At 39.7% G+C, this 14,886-nt stretch overlaps 1 protein-coding gene across 11 annotated transcripts in view; it reads left to right on the top strand.

Annotated features, from left to right (window-relative positions):
• The first annotated feature begins 526 nt into the window (after positions 1–526).
• The window catches only part of BPTF (bromodomain PHD finger transcription factor), a 134,486-nt gene continuing 120,126 nt past the window's right edge, over positions 527–14,886 (top strand). For all 11 annotated transcript variants that reach the window (XM_006776681.2, XM_006776683.2, XM_015572437.1 and 8 more), the window contains exon 1: positions 527–755. In XM_006776681.2, the coding sequence (XP_006776744.1) occupies positions 569–755 (187 nt within the window). In that variant the 5' untranslated portion in view covers positions 527–568. The remainder of the gene's footprint in view (positions 756–14,886) is intronic.

A 14,886-nucleotide genomic window follows, 5' to 3' on the forward strand; every position in this document is an offset into this window, starting at 1 on the left:
CATCTTCAAACTAAATATGGAATTTCTTATTTCTTGTGATGTGAGGTAAGGCTCTAACTTTTTTCTTCCAACCTTGTCACTCCTTGGATAAAGAGATTTTACTTACAGTAGATAATTTTTAAAATGGAAATGACAATGACTGATAAAGTATTTTAAGTTTTGAAACATTTTCTTAAAATGCTTATTCTTCTCTCTAAAACTAGAGTATTATAAACAGATACAGTTACTCTTCTATCAGTCCAGCAAGAACTTTAAAGTCCTGTATATTCAGTACAAAGTTGCAGTGATATTGAGACTCCTGTAAAACACTTTAAAAATGTAAATTGATTAAACTTTTCTAAAAATCAAGTTGATAATTTCAAACAAGCCTTAAAAATAGTATGTTTCTCTACTCAGTATTTTCAGTTCCAAGAACCTATGCAAATGTGTATAACTGTTTAAGTAGAAAGGCATTGCATAGTGCCTGACAAGAAAGGACAAGTAAATCATCATAGACCTGGATATTAGTCATTCAACACTTGGCAACAAAGTGGTGTACGATGACCACGAGAGCGAGGAGGAGGAGGACATGGTCTCCGAGGAGGAGGACGGCGACGCCGAGGAGACCCAGGACTCGGAGGGCGACGAGGAAGACGAGATGGAAGAGGACGACGATGACTCCGATTACCCGGAGGAGATGGAAGACGATGACGACGACGCCAGCTACTGCACGGAGAGCAGCTTCAGGAGCCACAGCACCTACAGCAGCACTCCAGGTACCCGCCCGGCCCCGGTGCGGGCTCCCTCCCCTCCGCCCGCGACCTCCCCCGCGCTCGCTCCCCTCGGGGCTCCCCCACCCCCGCCTCGCCCCGGCGGAGGGGAAATGCGCCGCTGCATCCAGCGACAAAAAAACAACAACAGCACACACAACATAACTAGATTTACCGGAGGAAAGAGGCTCATTGTTCAAAATGGAGATTGCATTGTTGCAGTTTGCAGGCCACACGCTCGCTCGCTCGCTCTTTCTCGGCCCCCCACCCCCTGCTTTTCCTCTTCCCCGTTGGTGCCGGGGCAGCGTCTCGTTGGGGCAGGATCGAAACTTTGGCTCACGCGTGTCCGCTGCACTTATTTTCCTCCCCTGGTGTGGGTTTGGCTGCTTTGGAGTGAAAGGGGGCTCTTGTTTTTGCAGACCCCTCCGCATTTCGAGTGGGGCTTGTTTTAGGTGTTGACTTATCGTATAGCTGTTCCTTAAAAGGGAATTGAGGCTGGAGACAGGTTGTGGCGCTCGCCCCAGGCTTCTTTCCCCACCCAGAGCCTTGGTCCGGTGTTAAAATCGTGTCGAGGAAACGGATCAGTCCGGGGTTTGCAGGGGAGCCTTCTCGGGTCCTGGGTTTGTTTTTATTCTTGGGTGCGAATGGGCTCGTGCCCCAGTTGCTCGAGAAAGGCTGATTAAAAAGCAAAAGCAGAAAACCACACAAGACCAAAAACAAACGTGGAAATTTATCCTATTCAAAGCCATTTTGGTAAGATCCAAAATAAAAGTAATAAGACATCGCAGGAACAGGCGTCTTGCCGGTCTGATCCTGGTGCTTTGCTCGAGAAATGCCGTGCCGTGCCGTGTCACCTGTTGCGGGAGAACGGGTAGCAGGCGTCATTGCTGAAGATGAACCTTTGGACCAACTTCTAAGTCACACAGCAAAAGTATAGGGGGGTTTATTAGAAAATGGCTTTTTCTTTTTATCCCATTTCGAAGGACGAAAGTCCTGCTGGATCTGTAATGCATTTCTTCATGGTGACTCCAGATTTCTCACAGAAAGTTTCTCTAGGTTGGTGCTTAGATACATTTTTTTTTTAAAGCACACAATTGCTGCTTTGTATTAAATATGGAGTTGCATCTTACTAGATTGTGAAAAAAGCATCACTTCTAGCAACAACCTACAAGATTTGTCCTTTATGTTTGTTAATCTGTATTAGCTAGAGTCCCGTTTTAAGTGCTTTTACAAAGTAAAGTTTATGAGGAAATTGGATCTTAAGAAAGTAAGTTGTATCACTTGCTTTTTAAAAAGAGACTAGGGTAGTAGAAGTGGTTAAATAAGTTTAAATGTTTCCATTTTTTATACATGCTTTAATACTTATTGGAGGAGTGTGAATATTAAGCCAGATGTAATCCCATTTAGACTGTCCTAACAGCAAATGAAAAAGGTAACTTCTTTTGCCTCACAGAAAGAACGTATCTGCCTGTATTTTAATTGGGGGGCGGGGAGGCTTGCTGGATGGAGAATGAAGGGAATGAATCAAGTGCCAAGTATTTATTGCATGTAGAGGGGACTATGCCAGTTTTCATTTCATGCCAATTTGATTTTAATACATCTTCTGTAGTTATAGTTTTTACTTTAACAAAGAGCCCACATTTGAAAGACAGTTGGAGACTGAATTAATTATCCCAGGGCGTTTTGGCAGGGCAGTTCAGCTATCCTTAGCTTCTCTTAGAAGGCCTAGCAAATAATATTTAGGATTGATAGCTGTGTGTATGCTGAGTTAAATTATAATCTGTGGTTGGGTGTTTCCTTTTTCCCCCCCCTTATAACATTTATTGAGCATTTATTATGCCAGGCCCTGAGCCAGGGGCTTGGGGGGGGAAAAAGTGATTATAATACTTCTCCTATCTTTGTATGAATTTAAGGATTATATACCCTTATATTAATCTTACATCCTTTGCATTTCCTAGCAAAGTGTCTTGAATATAGCAGTAGCAGGTACTCATCAAAGATTAGTGAGAACTTGTAATAGATAAAGTTTTGATAATTCTTCACTGAGTGCCATAACTCTTAAATATTTTAGATTTGGAAAACTAAAAACTGGTCTAATTAGATGTTAATATGCAAGTGACCAGTGAATGTTTTTAGTAGTAGGGTTAGTGTGTTTTGCTTGCCAGGCATTTTCCTTTCTTTATTGGATGGGTGTTAACTTGCTGGATGTTTTACTTTTGAAACACATTATTTCTCAAGATTATGGTAAAAGGAATAATATATATTGTGTTCTAAACTTTTAGACTATGTCCCTTGTCTAGAAAGTAACAGTGCATGACAGTGAGTTGTTTGGGGTAAGCACTCGTTTTATTAGTTTTGTGTGTGTGTGTGTGTGTGTGTGTGTGTGTGGTTTTTTTTTTTTTTTTTAACATTTAACCTAATTTTATTCATGCTTGCCTTAGGATGGGGAATAGATCATTCAGTGAAAACATACAGTAAAAACAAAATATGTCTTATCATGTACAACTTTTAAACTACAATTATAATGTACCTTAATTATTTACATGCACACAAGTCTAACATTACAGTTGTTTTTAAAAAATAAACACAATTAAGACTTCTAGAAGCATTTTATAGTAAAGTAATTCCTAATTTTTCTTTGTAGATAGAGTGTTTTTTATTTTTGTCTGTATTTACAGACGATAAAGGCTGGAAAGATGTTGGTTAGATAAATGTGTATATGAGTATATGCTTTGGAAGTAAAAATATTCTAGTGTTGGTTTAAAATATTTCAGAAGCACCTAAAGAAATATTATTTGAATCCTGCTGTACTGTCAAGGCTAAAAGAGGTATGTACTTTATTGGTAATTTAGATTAATTTTATAAACTAGAATGTTGACTTAAGTAATAAATTTCTAGTATAAGAAATAACTTATGCCCTAACCGGTTTGGCTCAATGGATAGAGCGTCGGCCTGCGGACTCAAGGGTCCCAGGTTCGATTCCGGTCAAGGGCATGTACCTTCGTTGCAGGCACACACCCAGTGGGGAGTGTGCAGGAGGCAGCTGATCGATCTTTCTCTCTCATCGATGTTTCTGACTCTCTATCTCTCTCCCTTCCTCTCTGTAAAAAATCAATAAAATATATTTAAAAAAAGAAATAACTTATTCATCTATTAAGTACATTGTAGGTAGTATAACTGGATGGTGCAAAGACACTGGTTGACGTTACTAGCTTAATTTTCTAAAATCATAGATTTAAAAGGATTTATTAACTGAAGATTAAATGTTTTCCTTTTATGAAGAAAAAAATTAAATGGGTATGTAAGGTACTCACATGAAAATTTGGTAATACAAAATTGAAATCATCTAGTTTTGCTTAACTTAGAGGTATTTGGCTAAATAAGGCTTTTATTTTTTAAAAAGTATATTTTTATTGATTTCTGAGAGAGAGAGAGAGAGAGAGAGAGAGAGAAAGAGAGAGAGAGAGAGAGAGAGAGGAACATCAATGTGAGAGAGGAACATTGATTGGTTGCCTCCCATAAGCACTGACCAGGACTGAACCTGAAACCTGGACATGTGCCCTAACTGGGAATTGAACAAGCAACCTTTGGGTGCACAGTACAACATTCAACCAACTGAGCCACACTGGCCAGAGCTAGCCTTTAGGTTCTATGACATACTCTGCCAATACCTTGAAGGATTGTATAGAAAACCTATTTTGAATAGGCATTTGGAAAAGTTCTGACAGAACCTTCAAATCTAGCATTTGCTAATTTAAAAAATTTAAGTCATAGTTGAACTAGACTAGTTCTTGCATTTAACTTGTATGGGACTTCTGAAGATTCTTAACTGGAATATGAAATTAGGAACTTCTGATGATTACAGAAAGCGAAAGCTCTGGTGTTATTCTGGGATTTATGTCCTCTAAGGGTTATGACAGTAGAAATCAGTGGTATAGATGCCATGAATGAACTATAGACTTATATCTGAAAAGCAGAGTTTGTTACTAGTTTGGCAGTATTTATATCCATCGCTGTCAACCAAATTATCTTTTCAGTATATTTGTAATTTCTGATTGCTACAAGTGAGGTACAAAGGGTAGTGGAAGTTTAAAGGTGGTCGAGATCATACCCTACTGGTGGAGTTGTTGTGGGATGTATGCTTCCTGGATGAGCATGTGGACAGTGAGGATGGACAGGTGGAGGGAAGGAGCAGCATTAACTAAGCCACTGATTTTAAAATGTGGGCAGTCTTAAGTAACCTGGTTTAGTAAGAGCTTGTATGTGTGAATAGGAAATAAACTGTAAAGCTCTGTGTTGGGCAGGACCTACACAACCATACTGGAGCATTTGTATTTTTCCTTCCTTATCTGTAGGGTAAGGATTGGGTTAGATCAGTAGTCCTCAGTCATTTTTCACTCCTGGAACACTCAGGGGTATGTTATAGCTCCATCAGTACCATGCAGAAGTATGAAACTGGAGGAGATAGTTTCTGGAGCACCTCCCCACCAATCTATTTCAAATCTATTTTATTTGCAGGTATTGGGGATCAATCAGAAGACCTAAAAACAAGTGGGAAATGATTTCCGTGGGATGTTAGAAAGTTTAGCATAGATTCTGTTCTGCAAGATAGGTTGGAAGAGAATGAGATATAGCTGATGGGGACCTGGATGGGTTTAGTAGCTCTGGATGGAAGATCAATTCAGGAAGTGCTTCAGAGTTCTCTGTGCCTCAACAACATCACAAGTGTAGACAGAGAGAGGAATGCATCAAATATGCCTCTGTAAGAATGGTACTGCTTTCAGTAAGTAGCCATAGGAATTCAACTTTATAAGGGAAATTAATGAACCCTAGCTGGTTTGGCTCAGTGGATAGAGCCTGAGCACTGAAGGGGGTCCTGGGTTCAATTCCAGTCAAGGGCACATGCCGGGGTTGTATGCTTGATTCCCAATAAGGGGCGTGCAGGAGGCAGCCAATCAATGATTCTCATCATTGATGTTTCTCTCTCTCTCCATTGCCCTTCTTCTCTGAAATTTAAAAAAAGGGGAAAGTAATGAGATTTGTTTTCAGGTATAAGTACCTGAAGAACTTAAACATGAGAATTAAAAGAAGAAAATGGCACAGCCGGTGTTGTGCAGTGGTTGAGTGTCGACATGAGCCAAGAGATCAAGGTTTGATTCCCGGTCAGGGCACATGTGGGCTCAATCCCCAGTGTGGGGCATGCAGGAGGCAGCTGATCAATGATTTTAGTATATCTTTATTAATTTCAGAGGAAAGGAGAGGGAGAGAAAGATAGAAACATTAATGATGAGAATCATTGATGGGCTGCCTCCCCCCCCCCCCCGTGCCCGTGGGATTCCATACTATAGCACTCACTCCCTACCCTATCCTTCTCCCTCTCTCCATCCCTTGGCAACCACTACTTTCATTCTCTGCTGATATGTCTCTTCTGGACATTTTATATAAATGGAGACATATACTATGTGGCTTCTTTCACTTAGCATATTGTTTTCAAGGTCCATACATGTTATAGCATATACCAGTCCTATATTCACCAGTTCATGTTTTCACTTTTTGTCTATTATGAATAATGCTGCTGCAAATAATTCGTGTATAGATTTTTGCCTGTACAATATGTTTTTATTTTGGGTATATCCTAGGAATGGAACAGCTGGACCATTACAAATGCAGTTTGTTTTTTTTTTAAATATATTTTACTGATTTTTCACAGAGAGGAAGGGAGAGAGATAGAGAATTAGAAACATCGATGAGAGAGATACATCGATCAGCTGCCTTCTGCACATCTCCTAGTGGGGATGTGCCCGCAACCCAGGTACATGCCCTCGACCGGAATCGAACCTGGGACCCCTCAGTTCGCAGGCCGACGCTCTATCCACTGAGCCAAACTGGTTTCGGTTACAAATGCAGTTTTAATAAAATCATCTTAAGCAGACTCATTTTGTTTGTTACAATAGTTTTTTCTTTCTTTTCTTTTTTTAAATATAAGATATGTCTGTGCCCTTCTTGGCTACGTGAGGGGGATGACAATAGAGGAGTGGGAGGCCCTGGTGCTGGCTGGCAGTGCTTCACTTGCTTGTAGGTGATGGAGAATTGCCCAGGTAGTGGCCCATCAGTCATCTCGGTTGCTTTCCACCTGGTTGAAAGTCTTGCCGTTGTAGATGCCCACAGTGCCACCAACCATCTCAGTCAGGGTGATCATGTCCCGAATGTGTGGCTTCATCACTTTGGGCTTCTCGTTGGGCGGCACCTCCTCCTTGCGCAGGCGCTCGGCTTCCTCAGCAAAGTGCTGCTTCCTTTGCAGGCCCGGGTCAGCCGCCACCCGCTGTGGGGCGCTGTGCAGCTGCATCCCGATACTCATAGCTCGTCCAGCAGCTGTTCAACATGGGCGCAGTCCGAGGTTCGCTTTCTTTTCTGCTCCACGTCCGCCATCTTGTCGGTTCTTGGGAAAGGCTCTTTGGTACTGTAGTCTTAAAACAAAGTTCTTTCCCTGGCCGGTTTTGCCCAGTGGTCGTGGGTTCCATTCCCTATCGAAGGCACGTACCTTGGTTGCAGGAGGCAACCGGTCGATATCTCTCTCTCACGTCCATATTTCTCTCTCTCTCTCGCCGCCTCCTCTTTCCCCTTCACTCTCTAAAAATCAGTGGGAAAATATCCTCAGGTGAGGATTTAAAAACAACAAAGAAACAAAGTTCTCTTAAAATGAAAGAGCTGGATTGCCTTAGGCCAGCTTGAAGAATTAATTCCAGAAGGTTCTGTAAGAGAAGGACCAGTGTGAGTGGAGTTGATTTTCACATTGTCCGTGTGAGGACTTGTGCCAGGCATTAGAGGCGCGGACATATGTAAGCCAAACACAGAATTTTAGATTATCATGATGGATGAGCAGCTGAGGATTCTAGACATGTATTTTATGAACGTAAGAAAAATTTTAGAGACCAAAGCAGGTAGCATGGAGATTTAAAGAGTGAAGAACCTGAATCCAGGTTTCATAGGTTTGAATCTGGGCTCTGTGATGATGGGCAATTTGCCCAATCTTTGTGCCTCACTTTCCTTATTCATAAAATGGAGATAGAGTACTTATTCAAGATGTTGTGATGGTTAAATGGGTTAATGCATATGAAATGCCTGGTTCAGTAAATATTAGCTATTGTTACCTGTTGATTTCTTCCTGAGTTGAAGATGGAGATTCTTTGATGATATAGAGACCTTACTTATAGTCTGTTGAAGGTATTATTTTATTCTATTGAAAGCTGTCAACTGATAAGGTAAAAAATATTTAAGTAAAAATGTACATTAAAACAACTTAAGAAATATTAAATGTTTAACTTCTCCATTTAAAAAATTTAGTTGATCAAACATCTGATTTATTCCAGAACTATAATAAATAATACATTTACTTCAATTATTTACAATGTTTGGAGAAAGCACTCCTGATACTTCTAGCTCTTTCGTTTTTTCCTCCATGTCCTCTTTTTCTGTCTGTTCCTTAAACACCAGTTTTCCAGGTTTTCAAACCAGCCCATGGCCCTCTGTCTCCCTCATTCCCCTGAGTTCTCATCTATTCTCAAGTTGTTACTTAAAATTACAATGAAAAATCACAAAAATAGTGTGGGTTTACTCTTTTGGGAAAATACACATGATAACAGATGAAAATGAAAATCATGTGTAATCCTACCAACCAAAGATAACCACGGTACATGTTTTTATGTATTTTTAAAATTCCATTTTTATGTCATGTTTTTATCTACATATTTTAAAAAAGAGAAAAAAGAAATAAAGGTAACTTTAATCATATTAAACTGATTTCTTTTATTTGTTATAAAGCAGGGTTTTCCCATATCATTATATCTTTATCAAAATAGTACATAAACATTGATAAAATAGTATTAAAGACTCACAGTGAACAGAAGTGGTTCTTCGATGTACCTCTTCCTACCTTTCCAGAGACAATGGTTTTCTTTTTTTTTCCTTTTTATCTTTTTTCTTTGCCCCCCTTTTTTTTTTGAGGCAGTGGTTTTCAGTTCTTGTAGCTGGTTTTTATTTTTCTGATAATTATCACTGTTTTAAAATGATATGCTTATATTTGATTTATCAATTTTAGACATTTCTCTCTTGACTTTTATATAGTAAATGAGCAGTTAGCCCTGGTAAATTACCCTTACTTTCTTCTACGCTCTCATTATAGTTATATAGCATGATTCTTGGTCAGGATAAGTTATGAGGGATTGATTACACTATTGTGGCTATTAAATGTTATTTACACTTGAATCAAATAATGCACTATGGTTATTACTTTCCTTGTAATTGTTTTCCTGAAATTATTGCACCTCCCTCCACCTTTTTTTTTTAACTGCTTAGTGTTCTATGTACTTAGCCTAGGGTACTATTCCTTACTTTAAAATATCTTATCATTTCCTGTCCTGGTTGCCGCGTCGTTTGGTGCACCAAAGGTTTGCCAATTTGATTCTTGGTTAGGGCACATACCTAGGCTGTAGGTGGATCTCCTCCCCCCCCCCCCCCCCCCATTGGGGGTATTTATGAGGCGATTGATGTTTCTTTCTCTCTCCCTTCCTCTCTAAAAAGCAATAATAACATATCCTCGAGTGAGGATTAAAATAAATAAATAGATAGATAAAATATCTTACCATTTCCTATTTTCCAAACTCTCCAATGTAGCAATTCCATATTTTCCTTATTGATCTCTCTTCTGCAGCCTTCAGCATTTCTGCTCTCACCTGAACTGTTGCTTGTTGCTCTGTAGGGTTTTGCTGCTTTCCCATGTTGGTTCTGTTTGTTAGGTCCTACATCTTTCTTGGTTTACTTCCTTTTTTCAGTACAAGCTCTAATTGCTTCCTAAGATGGATGCATGAGAAATATCCCTACCCCTTATTTTTTATTACGTGTCTGAAAATGCCCTTTTCAACCCCAATACTAGATTAATCGTTTGACTGGGTATAGGATCCTAAATAAAAAAATCAGTTTTACTTGGAGTGTTTGCTTTGTTGTGTTCTAGCATCTAGTGTTGCTGTTGAGAAGTCTAGGGCCATTCTGATTACCAGTATTTCCATCATGTCTAACCTGTTTTGTTTTTCCTTTCTAAAAGTGTTTAAGCTTTTCATGGTCTCCAATATTCTGAAGTTTTACAGTGATATCATATCCCTTGATGTGGCTCTTTTTAAGAATTTCAGATTTGCCTTGAAAAGTAGCCCTATTGAAACATTAGTTCCTCTTTGCTTTTACAAATGGTGCTATTGTAAATGTGATAGATCTATCTTAGGTCACCCAGACTGGTGTTTCCATAGGGTAGATTCTAGGAGTGGGATTATTGGGTTACATTTAATAGGCAATTAAATGAATTGGCAGTTATTTTAGGCTAAACCATCATTTACTTGTTTTAAAATCTTCCCTAATCTGAGTTTATGTGGCTTTCAAATTAACTTTTTCTAGAATCTACCGAAGTTTATCTCAGACCTTTAGCAGGTATTCTTGGATATGAATTAGGCCCAAAGTTCTTTCCTCATCAGTTTATTGGTAAATGTACTCACTTGTGGTATGAGAGTCTGAGGTTCACTCTCAAACTGGGCGGGGGTAGATGTGTGTTTTGAGAAGTTTCTGGCTAGATAAGAATGGATTTCATCATTGTTTCTTAGCTTGAGTTTGACCTTACAGAAGTCATTCCTTTGTGGGCCTCAATTTACCTATCTGTAAAATATAGGCTGAACTAGATAATCTAATGGGTAGGAGATTGACAAATTTTCTCTTAAAGTGCCATATAGTAAATATCTTAGGCTTTGGGGGCCAGACTGTCTTTGCTGCAGCTACTCAATTCTGCTATTGTAGCAAGAAAGCAGCTGTAGAGAATGATAAACAAATAAGCATGGCTGTGTTCAAATAAAACTTTATTTACAAAAATAGGCAGTGGCTGGCCATAGTTTGCCAATCCCCTTCTGAGCTCTTGACATTCATTAATCTGTGGCTTGGATAATTAGGTTAGGGTAAAAGCTTTGCATTTTTATCTTATTTATTTACTTATTTTTTTAATATATTTTTTATTGATTTTAGAGAGGAAGGGAGAGGGAGAGAGAGATAGAAACATCAGTGATGAGAGAGAATCATCAATTGACTACCTCCTGCACGCCTCCCTACTAGGGACCAAGCCTGCAACCCAGGCATGTGCCCTTGGCCAGAATCCAACCTCAGCCCCTTCAGTCTGTAGGCTGACGTTCTATCCACTGAGCCAAACCGGCTAGGGCAAAAAACTTTGCATATTTATTTATTTTCTTTTTGGGCTTTGCATTTTTAAAATAACATTTCTGGCCCAACCGGCGTGGCTCAGTGGTTGAGCGGGGACCTATGAACCAGGAGATCACTGATCCATACCCTTCAGGGCACATGCCTGGGTTGCAGCCTAGAGCTCCAGGAGGGGGTGTGCAGGAGGCAGCCAATCAGTGTTTTTCTCTCATCATTGATGTTTCTTTCTCTTCCTCTCCCTTCCTCTCTAAAATCAATAAAAATGTATGTTTTTTAAAATGTAAAGTTCTTACTAGACTTTCAGAAGTGTTAGAGAGAGATAGGAACATCGTTGATTGGCTGCCTCCTGCATGCCCCACACTGGGGATTGAGGCCACAACCCAAGCATGTGCCCTGACCAGGAATAGAACCTGCTACCTCATGGTTCCTGGGTGGACGCTCAACCACTGTGCCACACTGGCCGGGCTATTGAGTAATTTTTTGAATGTTGAACTAGCCTAATTCCAGGAGTTAAACTCTACTTGGTTGTGATGTGTTATATTTTTTATATCTTGCTGAATTCTCATGCATGGTGTTTTTTGAGGATTTTTATGTCTGTGTTTTTGGGGAGTTTTGTTTGTAGTTTTCTTAAAATGTCTTATCTGAGTAATGCCAGCCTCAAAATGAGTCAGAAAGTATTGCCTCTTTTTTTCCTGTTTTCTGCAAGAGATTGTATAGAATTGTAATTGTTTCTTTAAAAGTTTAGTAGCATATTTCAGTGATGTCATCTGGGCTTGGAGTTCTTTTTGTTGGAAGATTTTTAACTAGAAAGTTAATTTCTTTAATACATAGAAGGCTATACTTTTTTCATTCTTTCTTAAACATTTATTGTGGTGACATTGGTTAATAAAATTACATAAGTTTCAGTTGTACATTTCTATAACACGTCATCAGTAACTGCATTGTGTGTTTACCACCCTAGGTCAAGTCTCTTTCCATCACCATTTATTCCCATTTACCCTCTTCTGTCTCCCCCCACCCTCTTTTCTCTTTGGTAATCACTATACTATTGTCCATGTCTGTGAGTTCTTAAATATTTTTGCTTAATCCTTTCACCTAGCCCCCCAACTCCTCTCCTCCCTGACAGCTCTCAGTCTGTTCTCTGTATCTATGAGTCTGTTTCTGAGGCTGTACAGTTTGAATGGACTTCGATTATTCATGCCTTTCAAGAAATTAGTTTCTTTCATGTGAGCTCAATTTATCAATATAAAAGTGTTCATAATATTTTCTTATCCTTTTAATATCTGTAAAGTCTATAGTAATGTTATCTGTCTCATTCCTGATATTGAAATTTGTCTTCCAGTGTTAATCCATTTAATTGATCTATTAAGAGAAGCAGCCTGTGGGTGTACTAGTATTGATTTTTGTGTATACTTTTGTATTTCATTGACTTTTGTTCTACTCTTTTAAAAGGTGGATGTGTGGCAGTGAACACAGGAACACCAAAGTGTAATAACCGCTTGTAAACCTTTGTTCTACTCTTGATTGTTTCCCTCCTGCTTGCTTCAGGTTTAATTTGCTCTGATTTTGGTTTCTGAAAGTAGAAACTTACCTTACAATCATTTACTTGAGACTTAAAAAAAAAAGAAATATATTTTTATTGATTTCTGAGAGGAAGTGGAGGGAAGGAGGGAGGGAGGGAGGAAGGGAAGGAACGGAGGGAGGGAGAGAGATGGAAACATCAGTGATGAGAGAGAATCAGATTGGCTGCCTCCTACACTGGGAATCGAGCCCACAACTCAGGCATGTGCCCCTGACTAGGAATCGAACCATGACTTCCTGGTTCATAGGTCGACTCTCAACCACTGAGCCACGCTGGCTCGGCAAGACTTTCCTTTTCTAATGTAGGCATTTAGTGCTATAAGTGTCCCTCTATGCACTTTATAAGCTGCATCCCACAATTTTTGATTTGTTGTATTTTTATTAAATTCACAATATTTTCCAATTCCTATTGTGACTTAATCTTTGATCCATGGATTGTTTCAAAGTAAACTGTTTAATTTTCAAACATTTGGGGCATTTCCCAGATATTTTTCTGTTACTGGTTTTTAATTTAATTCCATTATGGTCAGATAACATAACAGGTATGACTAATTTTTAAAAAAATCATTTGAGATTGTTTTATGGCCCAAAACATTGTCCATGTGTTTTTGGAAGAAAGGTGTATTCTGCTGCTGCTGGGTAATGTTCCATAGTGTCAGTCAGATCAAATTTGTTGATAGTGATGTTAAGATCTTCTATAACCTTGCTGATTTTCTGTCTACTTGTTCTATTGATTACTAAGAGAGGAGTGTTGTTGTCAGTCTCCTGGAAGTTCTGTATGGTTATGCTTCATGTACTTTGTGGCTTTGTTACTAGGTGCATAAACATTATGGTTGTTTGCTTATGGTTTTGTCTTGGATATTTGGCCCCTGTATCATTATGAAATGATCTTCTTTACCCCTGGTAATATTCTTTAGCTTTTAAAAATCTATTAATGTAGCTAATTCAGCTTTTTGGGGGAATATTATTAGTTTGGTATAACTTTTCCCACCTTTTTACTTTTCATTTATGTCATATTTTCAGGTGGTTCCTTGTTGTTATTTTTTTAATCCAGTCTTCTGACAGCCTCTTTTAGTTATTGTGTTTGGATTAAATTTTACACCTTCCTTTCATATCAGTTCTGTTCTGATCATGCCTCACGAGGCAACCTTAGTTCTGTTGCTTGAGTTTCCACAAAAGTCTTACTTTCTGCTTGGTAGTAGGATATCCAATTTCTGTGAAGTACTAGTTTTCAAACTTGGCTGCATAGGAGAATTATCTAAGAAGAAAGATAAAAATACTGTACTGAGCTTCACGTAGGGCTCTGTAAATTTGACACTTTTTAACAGCTTACCATGTGGTTTTGCTGCACCTCCAGTTTTAGGATGTATTATTTAAGGCAGCTTCTCAAACTTTAATGAGCATATGAATCAAATGAAAATTTTGAGAAACTGTGGATCCTAATTTAGTAGGTCTGGGGTAGGACCAAAGATTCTGAATTTCTCTCATGCATACTAGGTAATGCCAGTCACATGTTAAATAGTAAGGTTTGAAGGTAACTTCTGGAATTAGTGAATGTCTTCTTTTATATATATACACACACACATATTCTCTCTCTCTCTCTCTCTCTCTCTCTCTCTCTCTCTCTGTGCATGCACGGATTTGTGCACCAGTGTGATCCCTTAGCTTGGCCTGTGCCCTCTTGGAATCCGGGACCCCTTGGGGGATGTTGGATTGCCAGTTTTGACTGGGGTGGCCTACGGGGAGGGGATCAGGGGATCAGGCCAAAACCGGCAGTCCCGACCTCCCCTGAGGGATATAGTAGTGCATGAAGCGGCAGGCGGCTGGGGAGGATCCTGAGCCTGGGCTGGACACAGCTCAGCTCCCGCTCATCCTAGCCATGCTGCGCCTGCTGCCACTGCCGCTCAGTAAGCTCGCTGAGCGGCGCTCCCACTGTGGGAGCGCACTGAGCACCAGGAGGCAGCTCCTGCATTGTCTGCCCCGTGGAGGTCAGTGTGTGTCATAGTGACCGGTCACTTAGGCTTTTATAGAGAGAGAGAGATAGTGATTTCAGAGAGGAAGGGAGAGGGAGAGAGAGATAGAAACGTCAGTGATGAGAGAGAATCATTGATTGGCTGCCTCCTGCATGCCCCCCACTGAGGATCAAGCCTGCAACCTGGGCATGTGCCCTGACTGGGAATTGAACCATGACCTCGTGGTTCATAGGTTGATGTTCAACCACTGAGCCACACCAGCTGGACTGGAATTAGTGAATGTCTTCTGATGTATATGAATTTTTATTCATCTGGATTTTATTTTTTTTTTTTAA

This window comes from Myotis davidii, unplaced genomic scaffold (genome assembly GCF_000327345.1).
Source record: "Myotis davidii unplaced genomic scaffold, ASM32734v1 scaffold69, whole genome shotgun sequence".
Lineage (NCBI taxonomy): Eukaryota > Metazoa > Chordata > Mammalia > Chiroptera > Vespertilionidae > Myotis > Myotis davidii.